Raw genomic sequence first — 14,509 nt, forward strand, 5'->3', positions numbered from 1 at the left:
GACCAAGTTTCAGGGCAATTCCCTTTGAAATGACAGTTAACATAGTCATCAAGCACTTAAAGTATATGGCATTCTACTTGGTACTAAGATTATTTTTCCACTAAGTTTTCCTCCCTTTTGTTTTATTAAAAAAAAAAAAATTCACACTATATCCTAATAGCCAAAAATATGTTCTTGATCTCCATGGTAATGACTATTACCCATAAATGTTAAATGATTCCCCATAGCATTTCAAGAGGTACCAGGGTTTGAAACTTGACTCCTCATAAGTTCTTAAACTTCTACAAAGATAAATAGCTGTAGTATATTGTACATTTAATTTAAATAGCTAGACTGCATCTGAAAGTGAATTTAGGCTTCTGTATTCGCCAACTGCTTTCTGCCATACCCAATCAAGGATATACTTTACACTTATTTGGAGCTTCCTGTTTACAAAATACTTCCATTAAAATTACCTCATTTAATAATGACATATAATCCTTGATTTAGTTGTTACCATCATCAACACCCTTTAAAAGAGATAAAGTTACTTTAAAGTTCTATGTCCTTGTGAGGCCTTGAATTCCTGTCTTTTGACCTCAAATCTTCTTACTTTACATCATACCACAACCATTTCAGGAAATGGGGAATAAATAAAGGAAATATGTAGCATGTGACTCTAACTAAACAAACACTTCTCACTGAACTGTGTTAAGCTTGTAGTGAATTTGATTAAACTTTACTGAAGGATCCTAAAATCCCATTTAAAGCCTCTTGGTTGGTACTAATAAACCTTATGATATTACTAAGGCAAAATATGAGATTCAGTGGATGAGAATGAGAGGGTAAGAGCACAAGAAGGAAGAAAAAGGAAAGCACTAGCAAAAGGGATTTTACTTAAAAGGATTCAACACAAATAAACTAAAGGAAATCACTCCATGGGGCTCCTATGAGCTCTCACTTCACACTGAGATCATAATCATTATGCAATAAGGTTGACTTGGTTGCCCACGTGTTCAACAGCTATGCTTGAGTAACTCTTTTTTTTAAATTGGAGTATAGTTGATTTACAATGTTGTGTTAGCTTTTGTTGTACAGCAAAGTGATTCAGTTATACATATCTACATTCTTTTTATATATATTCTTTTCCATTATGGTTTATCATAGGATATTGACTACAGTTCCCTGTGCTATACAGTAGGACCTTGCTGTTTATCCATTCTATATATAATAGCTTACATCTGTTAACCCCAACCTCCCACTCCACCCCTCCCCCAACCCTTTCCCCCCCCACTTGGCAACCACAGGTCTGTTCTCTATGTAGTAATTATCTTTAATTTGTCCCCAATAATAGCCAAAATCCATTTTTACTTACCCAGTAAATTGGTGCTCATAATACTGCAATGTCCTCTTGAGAGTTTGCTGTATCATCTGGGGCTACAGAATAATAATAATAATACATTATCAGCAAATCAGTGTCATTCCCATTCTGAGTATCATAAGCAGATATGTAGCATCTGATTCATCTCATAAGAGTTTTCGTTTTACAATATAAACCCATCATGAATTCTGCCATGTATTTTCCCCACAAGAACTAATAATATGAGGCACTCAGCAATTACCCAGAATTTCCCAATTTCAAATATGATAGCATTTCCTAGCCATATTTTCCCCAATGCTTTTGTACTAGCTATTAAGTTCAACAAAATACTCATTGGCTGCCTACAATAAACCTAGACATTGCGGGCAATGGAGAGGGGTGTACTAAACAAGATGAGTAATGCCCAGGTCAAGCCTGACTTCCTCAAGAGATTTCAAGCAAGGGTTCTAGAGTGTCCCAGAGGGGCCACAGTGTTTGGGGCAAGAAATGGGATCTGCAGAAAATACCTAATGACTGAATTTTATAATCCTCTCCTCCCCATGACAGCTAAAGACAGAGTTTCTTAATCCCAGAGCAAGAATTATTCTAGACTTATTTATGCAACAGAGCCTCATCTTGGAGTCTCAGACCTAGGGAGGCATGAAAGTGACTCAAAGATCTTAAAACACAGATTTTATTAACAAATTATAATAAGAACCAAATTCTCAGTGGCAAGGGTGTGAATTTTTTTTTTTTTTTTTTGAGGTACATAGGCCTCTCACTGTTGTGGCCTCTCCCGTTGCGGAGCACAGGCTCTGCATGCGCAGGCTCAGCGGCCATGGCTCACGGGCCCAGCCGCTCCGCGGCATGTGGGATCTTCCCGGACCGGGGCACGAACCCGTGTCTCCTGCATCAGCAGGCGGACTCTCAACCACTGCGCCACCAAGGAAGCCCTGAATTTTTTAAATAATAAAAACTTCTAATCAAGCAAGAAAAAAAAAGCTTATCAAAACATTGATCTATTATAGCCATGGATGAATTTTGGGGGGTTATAATGACTCTGACACAGACCCTTCAAGATGTGAGAGCAGCATGGTAGTTTGGTAATCTTGTGGGCTGTCACTAATTAACCACACAAACCTATATAAATCTAAAAAGGTAATCTGCAGAAAGCATCTAGCACAATGCTGCTGCCTAAGAAGCAGTTAATAAATATCAGTTTATTTCCCATCCCTAATCCTTCAAAGAGATTGTCTTAAAGATATGTAATTTAAAGGAGACTACAGAGATTGTTGTCAGGGTTCACTTGAACCTCTTCCATGTTTACCTCTCTATGAAAAATGTCCAGGATAGATGTAAAAATCTCCCTACCTAATACTTTCAACATCCTCCTTGGTTGGAAATGGCTATTTTAAAGCTTGAGGAAACTGAGCTTCAATTAAATCAAGGGCATCCACTGAGAACTATTCTACACTACCATTTAGGAGAACATCTTCACTGAGCAAATCTAAGAGCTCAGATATATTCTTCACTTTAGCCAAGCCATTTCAGAAATTAATTTTAGGAGAAATCAGCCTCCAGTGTTCAAAGAAAGAGATACAGGGCAACTTCTTTCAACAGCTGTTTTTCCTTTATACTAGGTTAAAAAGAGGAACATGAGGCTTCAAACTGGTACAGATGTTTCTGTTCATAAGAATAGAATCAAAGTAGAATAGCATGCCTAGGAAAGGAAAATTATTCCTGACTCAAGAAGCAATGAGTCTGTTGAAAAATCTGAAGAGGGTGAAGCAGACACAGCAAACCTAGCACACATAAAAAGTGTGCTTTAAAAATCCAACCCATGGCCAACCTAAATCAAGTCATTATCAGTCACTGGCTCAGTACCCCTGGGATCTGAACCTTCTGAACTGCTTTGGCAGTTTCTGAGCCAAGATAACTTTCTCTTTGGCAACATGCCCTAAAAGCAGTGAAAATTCACAGAGGAATTATCCTTCCAATAACCTCTGGTGACAAAATATGGAACAGAAAACAGGAACTAGAGTGCACAGGGTCAGTTAAGACCAGAATGACCTCCTTTGTACCAAAGGACATTTTATTTTCCTGTACCAGGAATTTCCCAGTCATTAAAAAAAGCAAATGTTTGTGAAAGGAGTTAAGCCATTTAAAGAACTGACTTTTTTCTTTTCTGAAGCAATTACTTTTACTCCCCAGCGGGAATTATATTTATAGTTTCCAAATACATTAAATGGAAAATGTTCTCTGGGCACATTCAACAAAGCTTCAACTTCATAAAGATTTATATACTTCCTACTGCTTGCCAAATCCAGTGGGCACATTCTGGTGGTCTGAACTGTAAGCATAGAGGCTGACTGCAGAGTATCCCCTGATCTTCAGAAAGCCAAGGCTGACTTCAATACAGACCTGACTCCTCACCATGGACTATTACCACGGATTCACTCCGATCTTCTTCAAAGTTTGCCTGATTCTGAGACATCTTCACATAATCTGAGCCTCTCTGGCATGAATAAAAAGCACAAAGTGAAGACCTGCACATGGGCCAAAGCCTTCTGAAGGGGTGACTTCTGCCTTGAGGGTTGTAGGGTCCATTTACTAAATGTCAATGTACGCCAGTGATGCAAGTCAGTGTAGATTAGTGGGAAAAGCAAGGGCTCTGAAGATCTGCAGATCTTCTCTCCTTTTCTTTAAGAATGAAACTCCATACCAGTTCCATCCAACCTTCAACAGACCAAAATCCCATCCCTCTTATCTGTATCTATCCTTTCTTTAAGAAGGAGTTTGGAAAGATGATTTAGAAAAGAGGATTTAAGATCAAACTGAGTTCAAAATCCAACTCTTACTCATGAACTAGAAGACCTTGGGCAGTTTACTTAAGCTATCTGAAATGATTCCTTATGTGTACATTATTTTTATGGGAATTAATTGAAATAATTAAACCGAAGTCACTAGTACATAGTAGGTGCATAATAAATGATAGTTATGACTATGTTCACTGGGTTCCTACCCTCAAGAGTCTCAAAATCTAGTGGAGTACAAAGTTTATGTTAGAACACCCACCCCACAAGTGTAATGTTTCAAGATCCTCATCAGCTAAAAAAATCAATAGACTTACCACTAATACTAATAGTGAGAAGATGGTGCCTATTCCAGCTGAGGGGAAAATAGGAAAATGGTAGCTGAATTTATAAATATTTCCAATGAAACCTTCAGATCAGTCCAGAGAGATGGTGACAAAAGCAGAAATCTCAGAAGATTGAGAATAGACCTAAATCCAGGCCTATAAGTGGGAAGGACATTGATGCACCATAGCTAAGATGAATACCTCAAGCATTATACTTTATAACTAATTAGAAACAACCCGTGAACCTCCTTCTTATGACATAAAGAATGTGCAACAGGCGAGCTGGATGATGTAATATGTTTATAGCCATATGCTACAGGATCTGAAAGACAAGGGTTGGGAAGGAGACAAAATCCACTGTCCCTATCATACAAAAGAAAATCAAAGAAGTCTGTAATTTTTTCTCTCCTTCCCCCAAACTAAGATGGAGATAGTAGCTTCCTACTGTCTCTACTCAACACAAAGAAGCAATGGACAGGAAGACAGCTGGAAAGAGAAAGCAGCCATCTGTGTCCTGCACATGTATTGTCTAGGGCTCAAAGAGGAAGTACCCAAAGCTTCCATCATGTGGCAACAAGAAGCCGTCTTCATCTCTAGTCTCATTAACAGCTTCACTCTACTTAGCAGTGACTGACCCCCACAGACTAAATGTTATGCTCATGAAAAGTCATGGGATCCAAACAGCCAGCCATGAAATAATCCAAAAAGAGCCAGAGAAATGATCCCTGAGTAGTGGGAGGAAGCAGCTCTCAGCAACTGGCCCTTCAAGCTCAGACAGCCCTGCAGAGGCTCCCACACAGTCTCTGCTCTAGATATCTGCACCAGATGGTATGGGGATCAGGCAGGAGTCAGGGAGTCAAGGTGTGTGTGTGTGTGTGTGTGTGTGTGTGTGTGTGTGTGTGTGTGTGTGTGTGTGTGTGTGTGTGTGTGTGTGTGTGTATCACATGAAATGCAGTTGTCATCGTACAAAGTACACATACATCTCAATTCTACAGAGATGAAGTTGTGGCTCAGACTGATTAAGTAAGTAGCCCAAGATCATATAGCTCGTAAGTGAATCAGTCACTGCAAGCCAGGACTGGCTTCAAAGTGTGCAATATTTCTACTAGATGCTTTGAGGGTCCCCCTCACCTTTACTATTCTGTGATCCTATATATTTTTAAAATATATACAGCCTTCATCATGCCAAAAACAAACAAACAAAACTCCACAGATAATTTTAAAATAAACTTCTCATTTCTGCTTTGTAACACAAAACCACAAGCTACAGAATTAATGGAAACAATAGGTCTGCCTTTAAAGAAACATCCATAAATAGCCATGTCATTTTATTTATTTAAGTATGAAAAAAGTATATTTCAGTGTCAGAAACTAAATGATATGGATATATAATTAATTACTATTGCTCTAGGCCAGTGATTTTCAACTCTGCCTACAATTAAAATCCCCTGGGGAGCTTTTAAAAAATACCAATGCCTGAGTGCCACCCTCAAACTTTCCAATACAACTGGCAGACCCATTTGCTTCTAATGTTAGTCAGGGTTGAAAACCTTTCATGTAAGATATAAACATGATGATCAAGACCAATACTCTATGAAAGTTACCTGAATAAGTCAGCATTAATGAGAGTAGTTTCTTTACTCAAATGTCAAAAGAAGAAAGCTTCTGAAAGATGTTCACACATAACTGCTAAATCAACACAGTTCCACTAATAGCTCATAGTTAAATATGATTTGTTAGGTAAACAGAGAACTATATTGCTTGAAGCATTTCCAAGTAATTCACTCCCATGCACTTATGTCAGTATTCAATTTTGTACTAACACATACATAACAATGCAACAATTAATACGATTGTTGCATTTAATCTATGCAAGGCACTGCTTTAAGCCCATTACATATATTAACTCCTTTGATCTTCACATTAACATTATGAGATAGGTTATTATTTTACAGATTAGAAAACTGAGACACAGAAAGTTTAAGTTGTCCTATGTCAACAGGTAAAAAGAGACAAAGCCAGGGTTGAAACTCAGGTAGTCCGTTCCAGAATCCAAGCACTTAATCTCCAACCTGTACTGCACATAATTTTTAACACCCTGTATTTGGTTCAGCACTTTACATTTCATGTTTTTAATGCATATTATCCCAATCGATCTTTGCACCAATCCAATGACACAGTTAGATTGATATTATCACCATTTGACTAAAAAAGAATCAAAGTTAGAGAGATTAGAAGCCCTCCTTTACAAAAAGAGCATTTTTTCCCCTAGGAAACTTCCATAATAAGAAAGCATTTTTTTAACATCAACATAAAAATGAAGAATCACATGGTTTCAAATTAATTGTTTGCTTCTTGACAACACACTGAATGTTCTTTAAACATATATACACAAACAAGACCATAAGCAAAAATCATGAATATCTTGTCTTAGATACACTTTCACTTTCCCATCCTTAGCTTTCCCTCACCCTCTTCCCTACCCTCTGAGTGTCCAGTTTAGTTACACTGCATTCTGATAGGACAAATCCCCACCACCATCATCTAAACTCCCAGAATAGGTCTCCAAAAATCATCATTGCATATTCTCTTTCCTTCCTTCATCAAAATTTGAAATCCTCTTAGTACCCTGACCCCAGATGGTACTCAGGAGGAATCCTACTTAAAAAACTTGATCCTCAATCCTTACTAAGGTAAATGATGGTATAAATGGGCTTTCCTACTTCATATAAGATGGTCTGAACCACTAAAGGTAGAATTTTGGTAAATAGGAGGGTCAGTGAGAGATAAATTAGGGAGCAAGGAACCTTTTCATCATCCTCCAAATCACAATCCAAAGATCTCTACTTTCTTCATAACATAAGAGCATTTTGCTTATAAGGATATGATATGCCAAATTTCTTCACTTAAAGTGATCAAAATTATAATGTTAGATACCCTATCTTTATGGGTAGGCCTGTAGACACCAATGGATCAAATTATATGATTGGTATTTTTAACAAAACTAGTCAAAATAATAAGTCACGTCAAATAACCAGCATAGGTACTTCTGAAAGACATGTAATTGTAGTAATTGTCAGTCTTGCTAAAGATCCAGGCATAATATGAATTTTCCCAGCCTTTGACTAAACTTACTATATATAAGCCAAAAAGGAAAAAACACCGCAAATTAAATATAGAACTTTGAGTCAGGACCTCTGTATTTCAAGCCCAGCTGTGCTACTGACCTTTTTATAAAATTAGCCAAAATCTCTTCACCTGGGAGTAAAATACCTTGGGAAAAAAATGCCTCCATTTTCCCATCTAAAAAACACATATAAGAAGTTCATAGTTCTCAGGGTCATTTGAAGTAAAGCATTGCAAAGTTAGCACTTGTAAACAGAGGGTCAGAATGTACCAGAGATTAAGCCACCTTTCAGGAAACTTGGAATATCATCTGTGAACTACACCAGTTATTTGCTAAACAAAATTGGTAGTCCAGATAATTAACTACAAAAAGCAAAAATGGGGCTCCCCTGGTGGCGCAGTGGTTGGGAATCTGCCTGCCAATGCAGGGGACACGGGTTCGAGCCCTGGTCTGGGAGGATCCCACATGCCGCGGAGCAACTAAGACCGTAACCCACAACTGCTGAGCCTGCGCGTCTGGAGCCTGTGCTCCACAACAGGAGAGACCACGACAGTGAGAAGCCCGCGCACCATGATGAAGAGTGGCCCTCGCTTGCCACAACTAGAGAAAGCCCTCGCACAGAAACAAAGACCCAACACAGCCAAAAATAAATTAATTAATTAAAAAAAAGAGTATTACACCTTTAAAAAAAAAAGCAAAAATGGTAAGTATGCTAAAAGAAAAAAATAAAAGTTGGAGATACATTATAATATATAGTTCTATACATACTGGTTGAAAATCTGCATGATTTCGTCCAATCTCCACTTTTATTCTCCTTGTGAACATAGTTACACATTTGAGTGACCTCATGAAAGCTTAGGGTGAAGGCTGATATTATGCTAATTGACCCACAATGGGATTCAAACTGATAACCTTGGCCTTATTAGAAGTAAGTTCTAGAGTTGGAAAGATGGTGGAGGAAGAGCCAAGAAAAAAGATCCCTTTGGTTCCAAAAACTCTCCTGAAAAAGAGGAAGGCTTATCAAGCCCTGAAAGCCACCTAGGCAAAGCAGGTGCTTTTGCAAAGGAAGGAGCAGAGGAAAGGAAAAGAGATCAAGTTTAAGCGACTAGAATGGTTCCTACATGATTCCTGGTGGCAACTACGTGACAGGGTGCAACTCAGACGACTAGAAGTGAAACCTCACGGCTTGGAAGTGCCAGATAAACATTCCTTGGCCTTTGTTTTATGCATCAAAAGGATTAATGGGGGGCTTCCCTGGTGGCGCAGTGGTTGAGAGTCCGCCTGCTGATGCAGGGGACACCGGTTCGTGCCCCGGTCCAGGGAGATCCCACATACCGCAGAGAGGCTGGGCCCGTGGGCCATGGCCGCTGAGCCTGCGTGTCCAGAGCCTGTGCTCCGCAACAGGAGCGGCCCCAACAGTGAGAGGCCCACGTACCGCAAAAAAACAAACAAAAAAAAGGATTAATGGGGTGAGTTTACTGGTGCAGAGGACCATTGCAAGACTTAGCCTGAATAAGATTTTCAATGGTGTCTTTATGCAAGTAACTCCTCAAACCATAAAAACGCTTCATATAGTGGAACCTTATGTGACCTGGGGATTTCCAAATTTGAAGTCAGTTCGGGAACTCATCTTGAAACGTGGACAAGCCAGGGTCAAGAATAAAATCATCCCTTTGACAGACAACACAGTGATTGAGGAGCACCTGGGGAAGTTTTGTGTCATTTGCTTGGAAGACCTCATTCACGAAATTGCCTTCCCAGGGAAGAATTTTCAGGTGATCTCAGGGTTCTTGCGCCCTTCCCAACTCTGAGTGGCCCGTCACGCTACCAAGAATAGAGTGGGCTTCCTCAAGGAAGTGGGCTCACCTGGCTATCGAGGTGAACGCATCAATCAGCTCATCCGGCAGCTGAACTAAACCCAGCATATCGGAAAGCACAGTGCATTGGAAGCATGCGTTTTTGTTTTATGGAATTGTTGCCCAGTATCTTCAAGCAAGATTATTTTCTGCTGTATCTTCAGAAACTGGAGGGGAAGGGTCAGGGAAAATGGTGATGTTCAAGGCAGGCACTTTTTATCCCACTTCAGTTCCAAGAAAAAGTTCCTGTGTGTTTTCTGCAAAGACCGCCGTCCACCTCTGAAACCAGCAAAGGACTTGGGCCATGGAGGAGGGAGTCCTGTTTTATCACACCTATCCTGGGATTTAATGTTGGTGAACGAATGAACACCCACACATGAATACAAGACAGCAGTGGACCAGGCCCAGGGGCATATTGAACCTGGGGTATCCAAGGGCCTTGCTTTGGAAAGAACTTGAAATACAATTAGAAAGAAGCGCACAAAAGCAATGCTCGGTTGTCTGCTGTGGAAAAAAAAAAAAGTAAGTTCTAATTAGCAGAGCACAGTGTTCATTACCATTTAATTATTGATTTTAAACTGAATATATTTAACATATACTCAATGTGATAATTAAGTCTTTCTATACAAAATATCTTTGCTTTCCAAATATCTTCCCCTTTGTTATTTTTTAATGCCCTTCCAAAAGAGCAATTGAATTTCAGTTTGACAAGACCTAACACCATCAATACTGATTTAATCTGAAAACATATATTCTTTGAACTGAAACAGATTCAAAGGGCTATTTATTAGTTCTTCTCCACCTCAGGCAAGAGCACATTTAAGTAATCCAAGAATTTCTGTTTTCAACGAACACCAGAAAATAATATCACCACCTTCAGTTTGTATAACACTTCACAGTTTACGAATCACTTTCTTTTCCTTCATCTCATTATATATTCACAACAACCTTGTAAGTCTCAGATATAATTATCCACATTTTACAGATGAAAATGCTGAGATTCAGAGAGGTTAAGGTGTTTTGCCTCAGCTACATGCTGGAAAGAGATGTCAACTAGACAAGAACTTAGGTCTCCTATGCTATTTCTTCCACAAGCTGCTGCCTCCATTGGTAATTTATCTCACTTTGGTGACCATTAGTAAGTTATTCCATGTACCTAACTGAAATCCCTTATTTCCCTTTATTTTTTCTGTAATAGATATGAAAACAATGTTGAAAATTTTTTCCCCAAATTTATAAATGTTGTTATTTAAATAGTTCTGGTAGGATCATTAACTTCTTAATAGGGAAACTTCAGGAGAAACATACTTTCCTGGTCACCATCTTAGCCAACTTGGCTGTCTGAATAAAAATCCTGACTATGAGACAAGATGATACCACTTCTAGACATCTCAGGAAAATTGATATTGCTTTATTGCAGACCTTTGGAGAAACATGACTTCAGTCCTAAACCCTTAAACCAAACAGGACCTCACAGATGGCACAAGGCTGACTCAGTCTACAAAGTGAAATAAGAGTAAGCTTTCTGGATTCAACGCTATAATAGAAGTTGAGTGCTAAGTGTCAAACAATTGGTCCAACAAGTTACATGCCCCAACTCATTTAATCCTCACAAAAATCCTGTAGGAGAGGAAAAAGTCTTACCCCAATTTTATAAATGTGAAAATTGAACCCAGAGAAGTTAAAAATATTTGCCCGAAGTCACTTAGGTAGTAAGTATCTAAGTCTATTAAGTGTCTGATCTATATCTGACTGCCTCCAAAAGTCAAGTTTTTAATCTTCTCCTCTAAACTGAAATACAATGTTCTATATTTACCAAGGCAGAAAAGGTTATAGTTGAAAGGGATAATTAAGTCTTAGCTAGACTCTATAATTCTGGATACAGCATTTATTTTTCTGAACCGCTATTACCTATATTATAAATTAGGGGAATTCCTAGCATAACTGTTTCTCAGGGTTGGTGTAAGCATCAAATGAAATAAAACTATGAAGTAGTATACAAATATGTGTTATATGAAAAATATGTTGATGAGGAGCTAGTCAAAAAATTATTAAATTGAACTAAACTGACTATGTCTAACACCTAGGACTGTTGCTAGGCATGCCTCATAGCCCAAAGATGCCAATTATATGCTGCCAAGCTAATTAGTGCCATTTCAAGTCAGGTTTAGCAATGACCTTCATGTCAGGAAATAACTTCTAGCCTTTTAAAATATCTTTGCAGCCTCCACTTGAGCATTTCCAAAGAATTCCCTATTGTTTCCAGTACCTAGAAGTTACAATGAGGTGTTTCCCAACAAGAGCCTGGAAATGAGGGAAGTGATATTTCTCTTTGACAGTTAAGTTATAAAATTAACTCATAAAACAGGGAAATGTTTTGTTAACCCTAAATGCACCAGCTTAAACAATAGTTTGTAAATGAGTGACTGGTAATTACCTTCAAATACCAGCCATGGTATAGCTCCAAACAAAGTAGGCTACCGAGCAATAGAAAGTGGGTGAAATTAGAGAGGGCAACCCATAGGAAAGAGAAGGGGGAATAGTTTATAAAACATTACCTCTAATACTGTTCAAGGGCATACTGGTCCTCTATCACATTGAGATAAATTATTCTTAAGGTAAGGAAAATTCTTCAACCATCTTAACTAAAATGAGAGTCTCATGAATGAATATGGAGTATCAGGTCTCATTGTCAAGGCCTTCCCTACAACCAGATAGACCCTTAAACTGGATTAAAGAATTTGGCATGAAATTCATTTTTCTCTGGCTCTCCATGGATTAAAGCAAACTTTTGGTTATGACTTGGCTCCTCATGTAGCCTGAATAGGTAAAAAAAGTGCTGACCATGCAGACTTTGAGTACTAAGCTTCATTTCACAGTTATTGCTCACTTTGAAAAAGTAAACTGTCATTCAGACGCCAACCAAAGTGCCATGGGCATTTTGTTTATCCAGTCAGTGGCTAAGAGTCTGATTATTTCAGGACTCAGACAAGCCCAAGTCCTTGGAGTTTAAAAGTTTCAGACGCTGAAATATGCCGAAACCATCAAAATACTACCCAGGGATTGTCCTGTTCAGCTCTACTGCTTCAACCTCTCTTGGAAGATAAAACTCAACAAGGGTCTAAATATAATCAGATCTAGTGCTGACTATAATCTGATGATCCAAACAGATATGAAATCTGCTTACTAGGCAGATGTTTGGCAGATAATGACTGCCATGTCATCAATGTTTATGATGAACTACATTCCTAAGCTAGAGGTATAGAATAATCACACTTCTTTCTGCAAAAAACATGCAAGTCAAAGAATACTAATACTGCATGACATGAAAAGTCTTATTTTTTTCATTTAACTCTACCTGAGCACATTTTTTAACCTAGGTATCACTCCATTATATAATATCTATTATATTGCTTCCTCATTCCTTCTAGTAAATTATTTAATTACAGCATAATTATGTATGATCTGTGAAGAGAAATGTATACCCTTACGAACATAACTATTTCTATGATAATCATGACTTCCTTCATATTCGGAAATCATATGACTAGCAATGTCTTTGCTGTTCCCAGACTCTGCAGCATAAGTTAAGCTGTTGGCAGTGAGGATGGCTCACTCCGTTCATAGCTGCCTCACCCATGGGAGCCTGGAGCATACAAACATGACAGTGGACAGGCAAACTAGGTCAGCCTAGAGACAGAGCCCTGATGAAGAAAGAACACTTTGTCATTTCTAACACAGGTCTATATTATATGAACTCACAACACAGTCAGGAACTAAACAATTGGTGACAGGAGGTAAGGTTCAAGAAAACCAACAGGAAATTGCTATCAGCCACCACTTACAAGCCACAAAGTACGAAACATATGGAAAGCAAAATAGGAAATAGGGAATCTATGTGAACAACATTGTATATTGCTAAATTGCTTTATTGAACAATTCATGGACATGTTGAAAGACACATCATGGTGAAAAGAGCTTAGGACCTGAAACAGGAAAACCAGGCACTAAAATAGGTGATTACAAGCTTCTTGACTTTAGGCAAGTTACTGTTCCCCTCTGAGCTTTGGTTTTCCCATCCTTAAATTGGACCTCCTTACTTCATACATTTCCTGAGTGAATTAGGGTGACGAAATGAGTATTATAAAGCATGCTTTGTAAGCTCTAAACAGATATCACTTATTTCTTGTGGTTTTTCTGTATGGAAAGTATAGATTAGCACATCATTCTCTCATAGTCCTGAAGTGGGGAAAATCAAGAAGAAAAAAAATGATGTCACTAATGTTTCGTGATTTTAGATGTTAAAAAATGCATCTGGTGAAAGCCCCTGGTTTTTCAAAATTCTCTTCAAATCTGCTCACACTAAAAACTAACTAATCAAAATAAGCCATTTATTACAAAATTGGTTATAATAATGTGAATTGATATAGAGGTCATTGCAGAAGACCTCCAGCAAAGAACATTAAACTTGCTCACATTAGAACCAAATTTTTATCTATGTAGTATTTCTTAGCCATTTGTTTGTCTTACCTACCTAACAGAAGATTAGGGGAAAAGGGGCAGAGAGTAAAATGATGTAAAAACAGTTGCCTACAGAAGAAGGGAAATGTTTCTGGCACAGTATTTTTTTTCTCAAATTCTTTCTAGAATACTACAAGAGTTTTAAGTATCTTGCTCTGGCATTCAGCTATACAAATATCAAATGTTGACCCACACAAATCATGTACACACATTCACACCAAACCACAGAGAGTTTTAATGATATGATGCTTAGGAACAAGGTAATAATTAGCTATCATTCACTATTTTTCAGTCTTAAAAAATCATTTTAATTTCCTTGCATGCATAAGGGCTCTTAATTGGAATTTCCAAGGCAAATTCAGTGCAGGGGCATCCATAATTGGCATAATACATATTAATCCATAAATTATTCATTTAAGTAACAAGTCTCTGTAATCTCTAGGCATTATAAAATATAAGAACAACATATGCCACATAATCAAAGGTTCTATATGTTATTATTATTTGTTTTTATCCACCAATATATC

At 38.1% G+C, this 14,509-nt stretch overlaps 1 protein-coding gene and 1 pseudogene across 2 annotated transcripts in view; one reads left to right on the forward strand and one right to left on the reverse strand.

Moving 5' to 3' along the window:
- Nucleotides 1-14,509, reverse strand: part of GUCY1A2 (guanylate cyclase 1 soluble subunit alpha 2) — a 430,852-nt gene that overhangs the window by 397,003 nt on the left and 19,340 nt on the right. For both annotated transcript variants that reach the window (XM_060018020.1, XM_060018019.1), the window contains exon 2: nt 1,355-1,416. In XM_060018020.1, coding sequence (XP_059874003.1) covers nt 1,355-1,416 — 62 coding nt within the window. The remainder of the gene's footprint in view (nt 1-1,354; nt 1,417-14,509) is intronic.
- On the forward strand, nt 8,534-9,521 carry LOC132429562 (large ribosomal subunit protein uL30-like; annotated as a pseudogene).

This window comes from Delphinus delphis, chromosome 8, assembly GCF_949987515.2.
Source record: "Delphinus delphis chromosome 8, mDelDel1.2, whole genome shotgun sequence".
Lineage (NCBI taxonomy): Eukaryota > Metazoa > Chordata > Mammalia > Artiodactyla > Delphinidae > Delphinus > Delphinus delphis.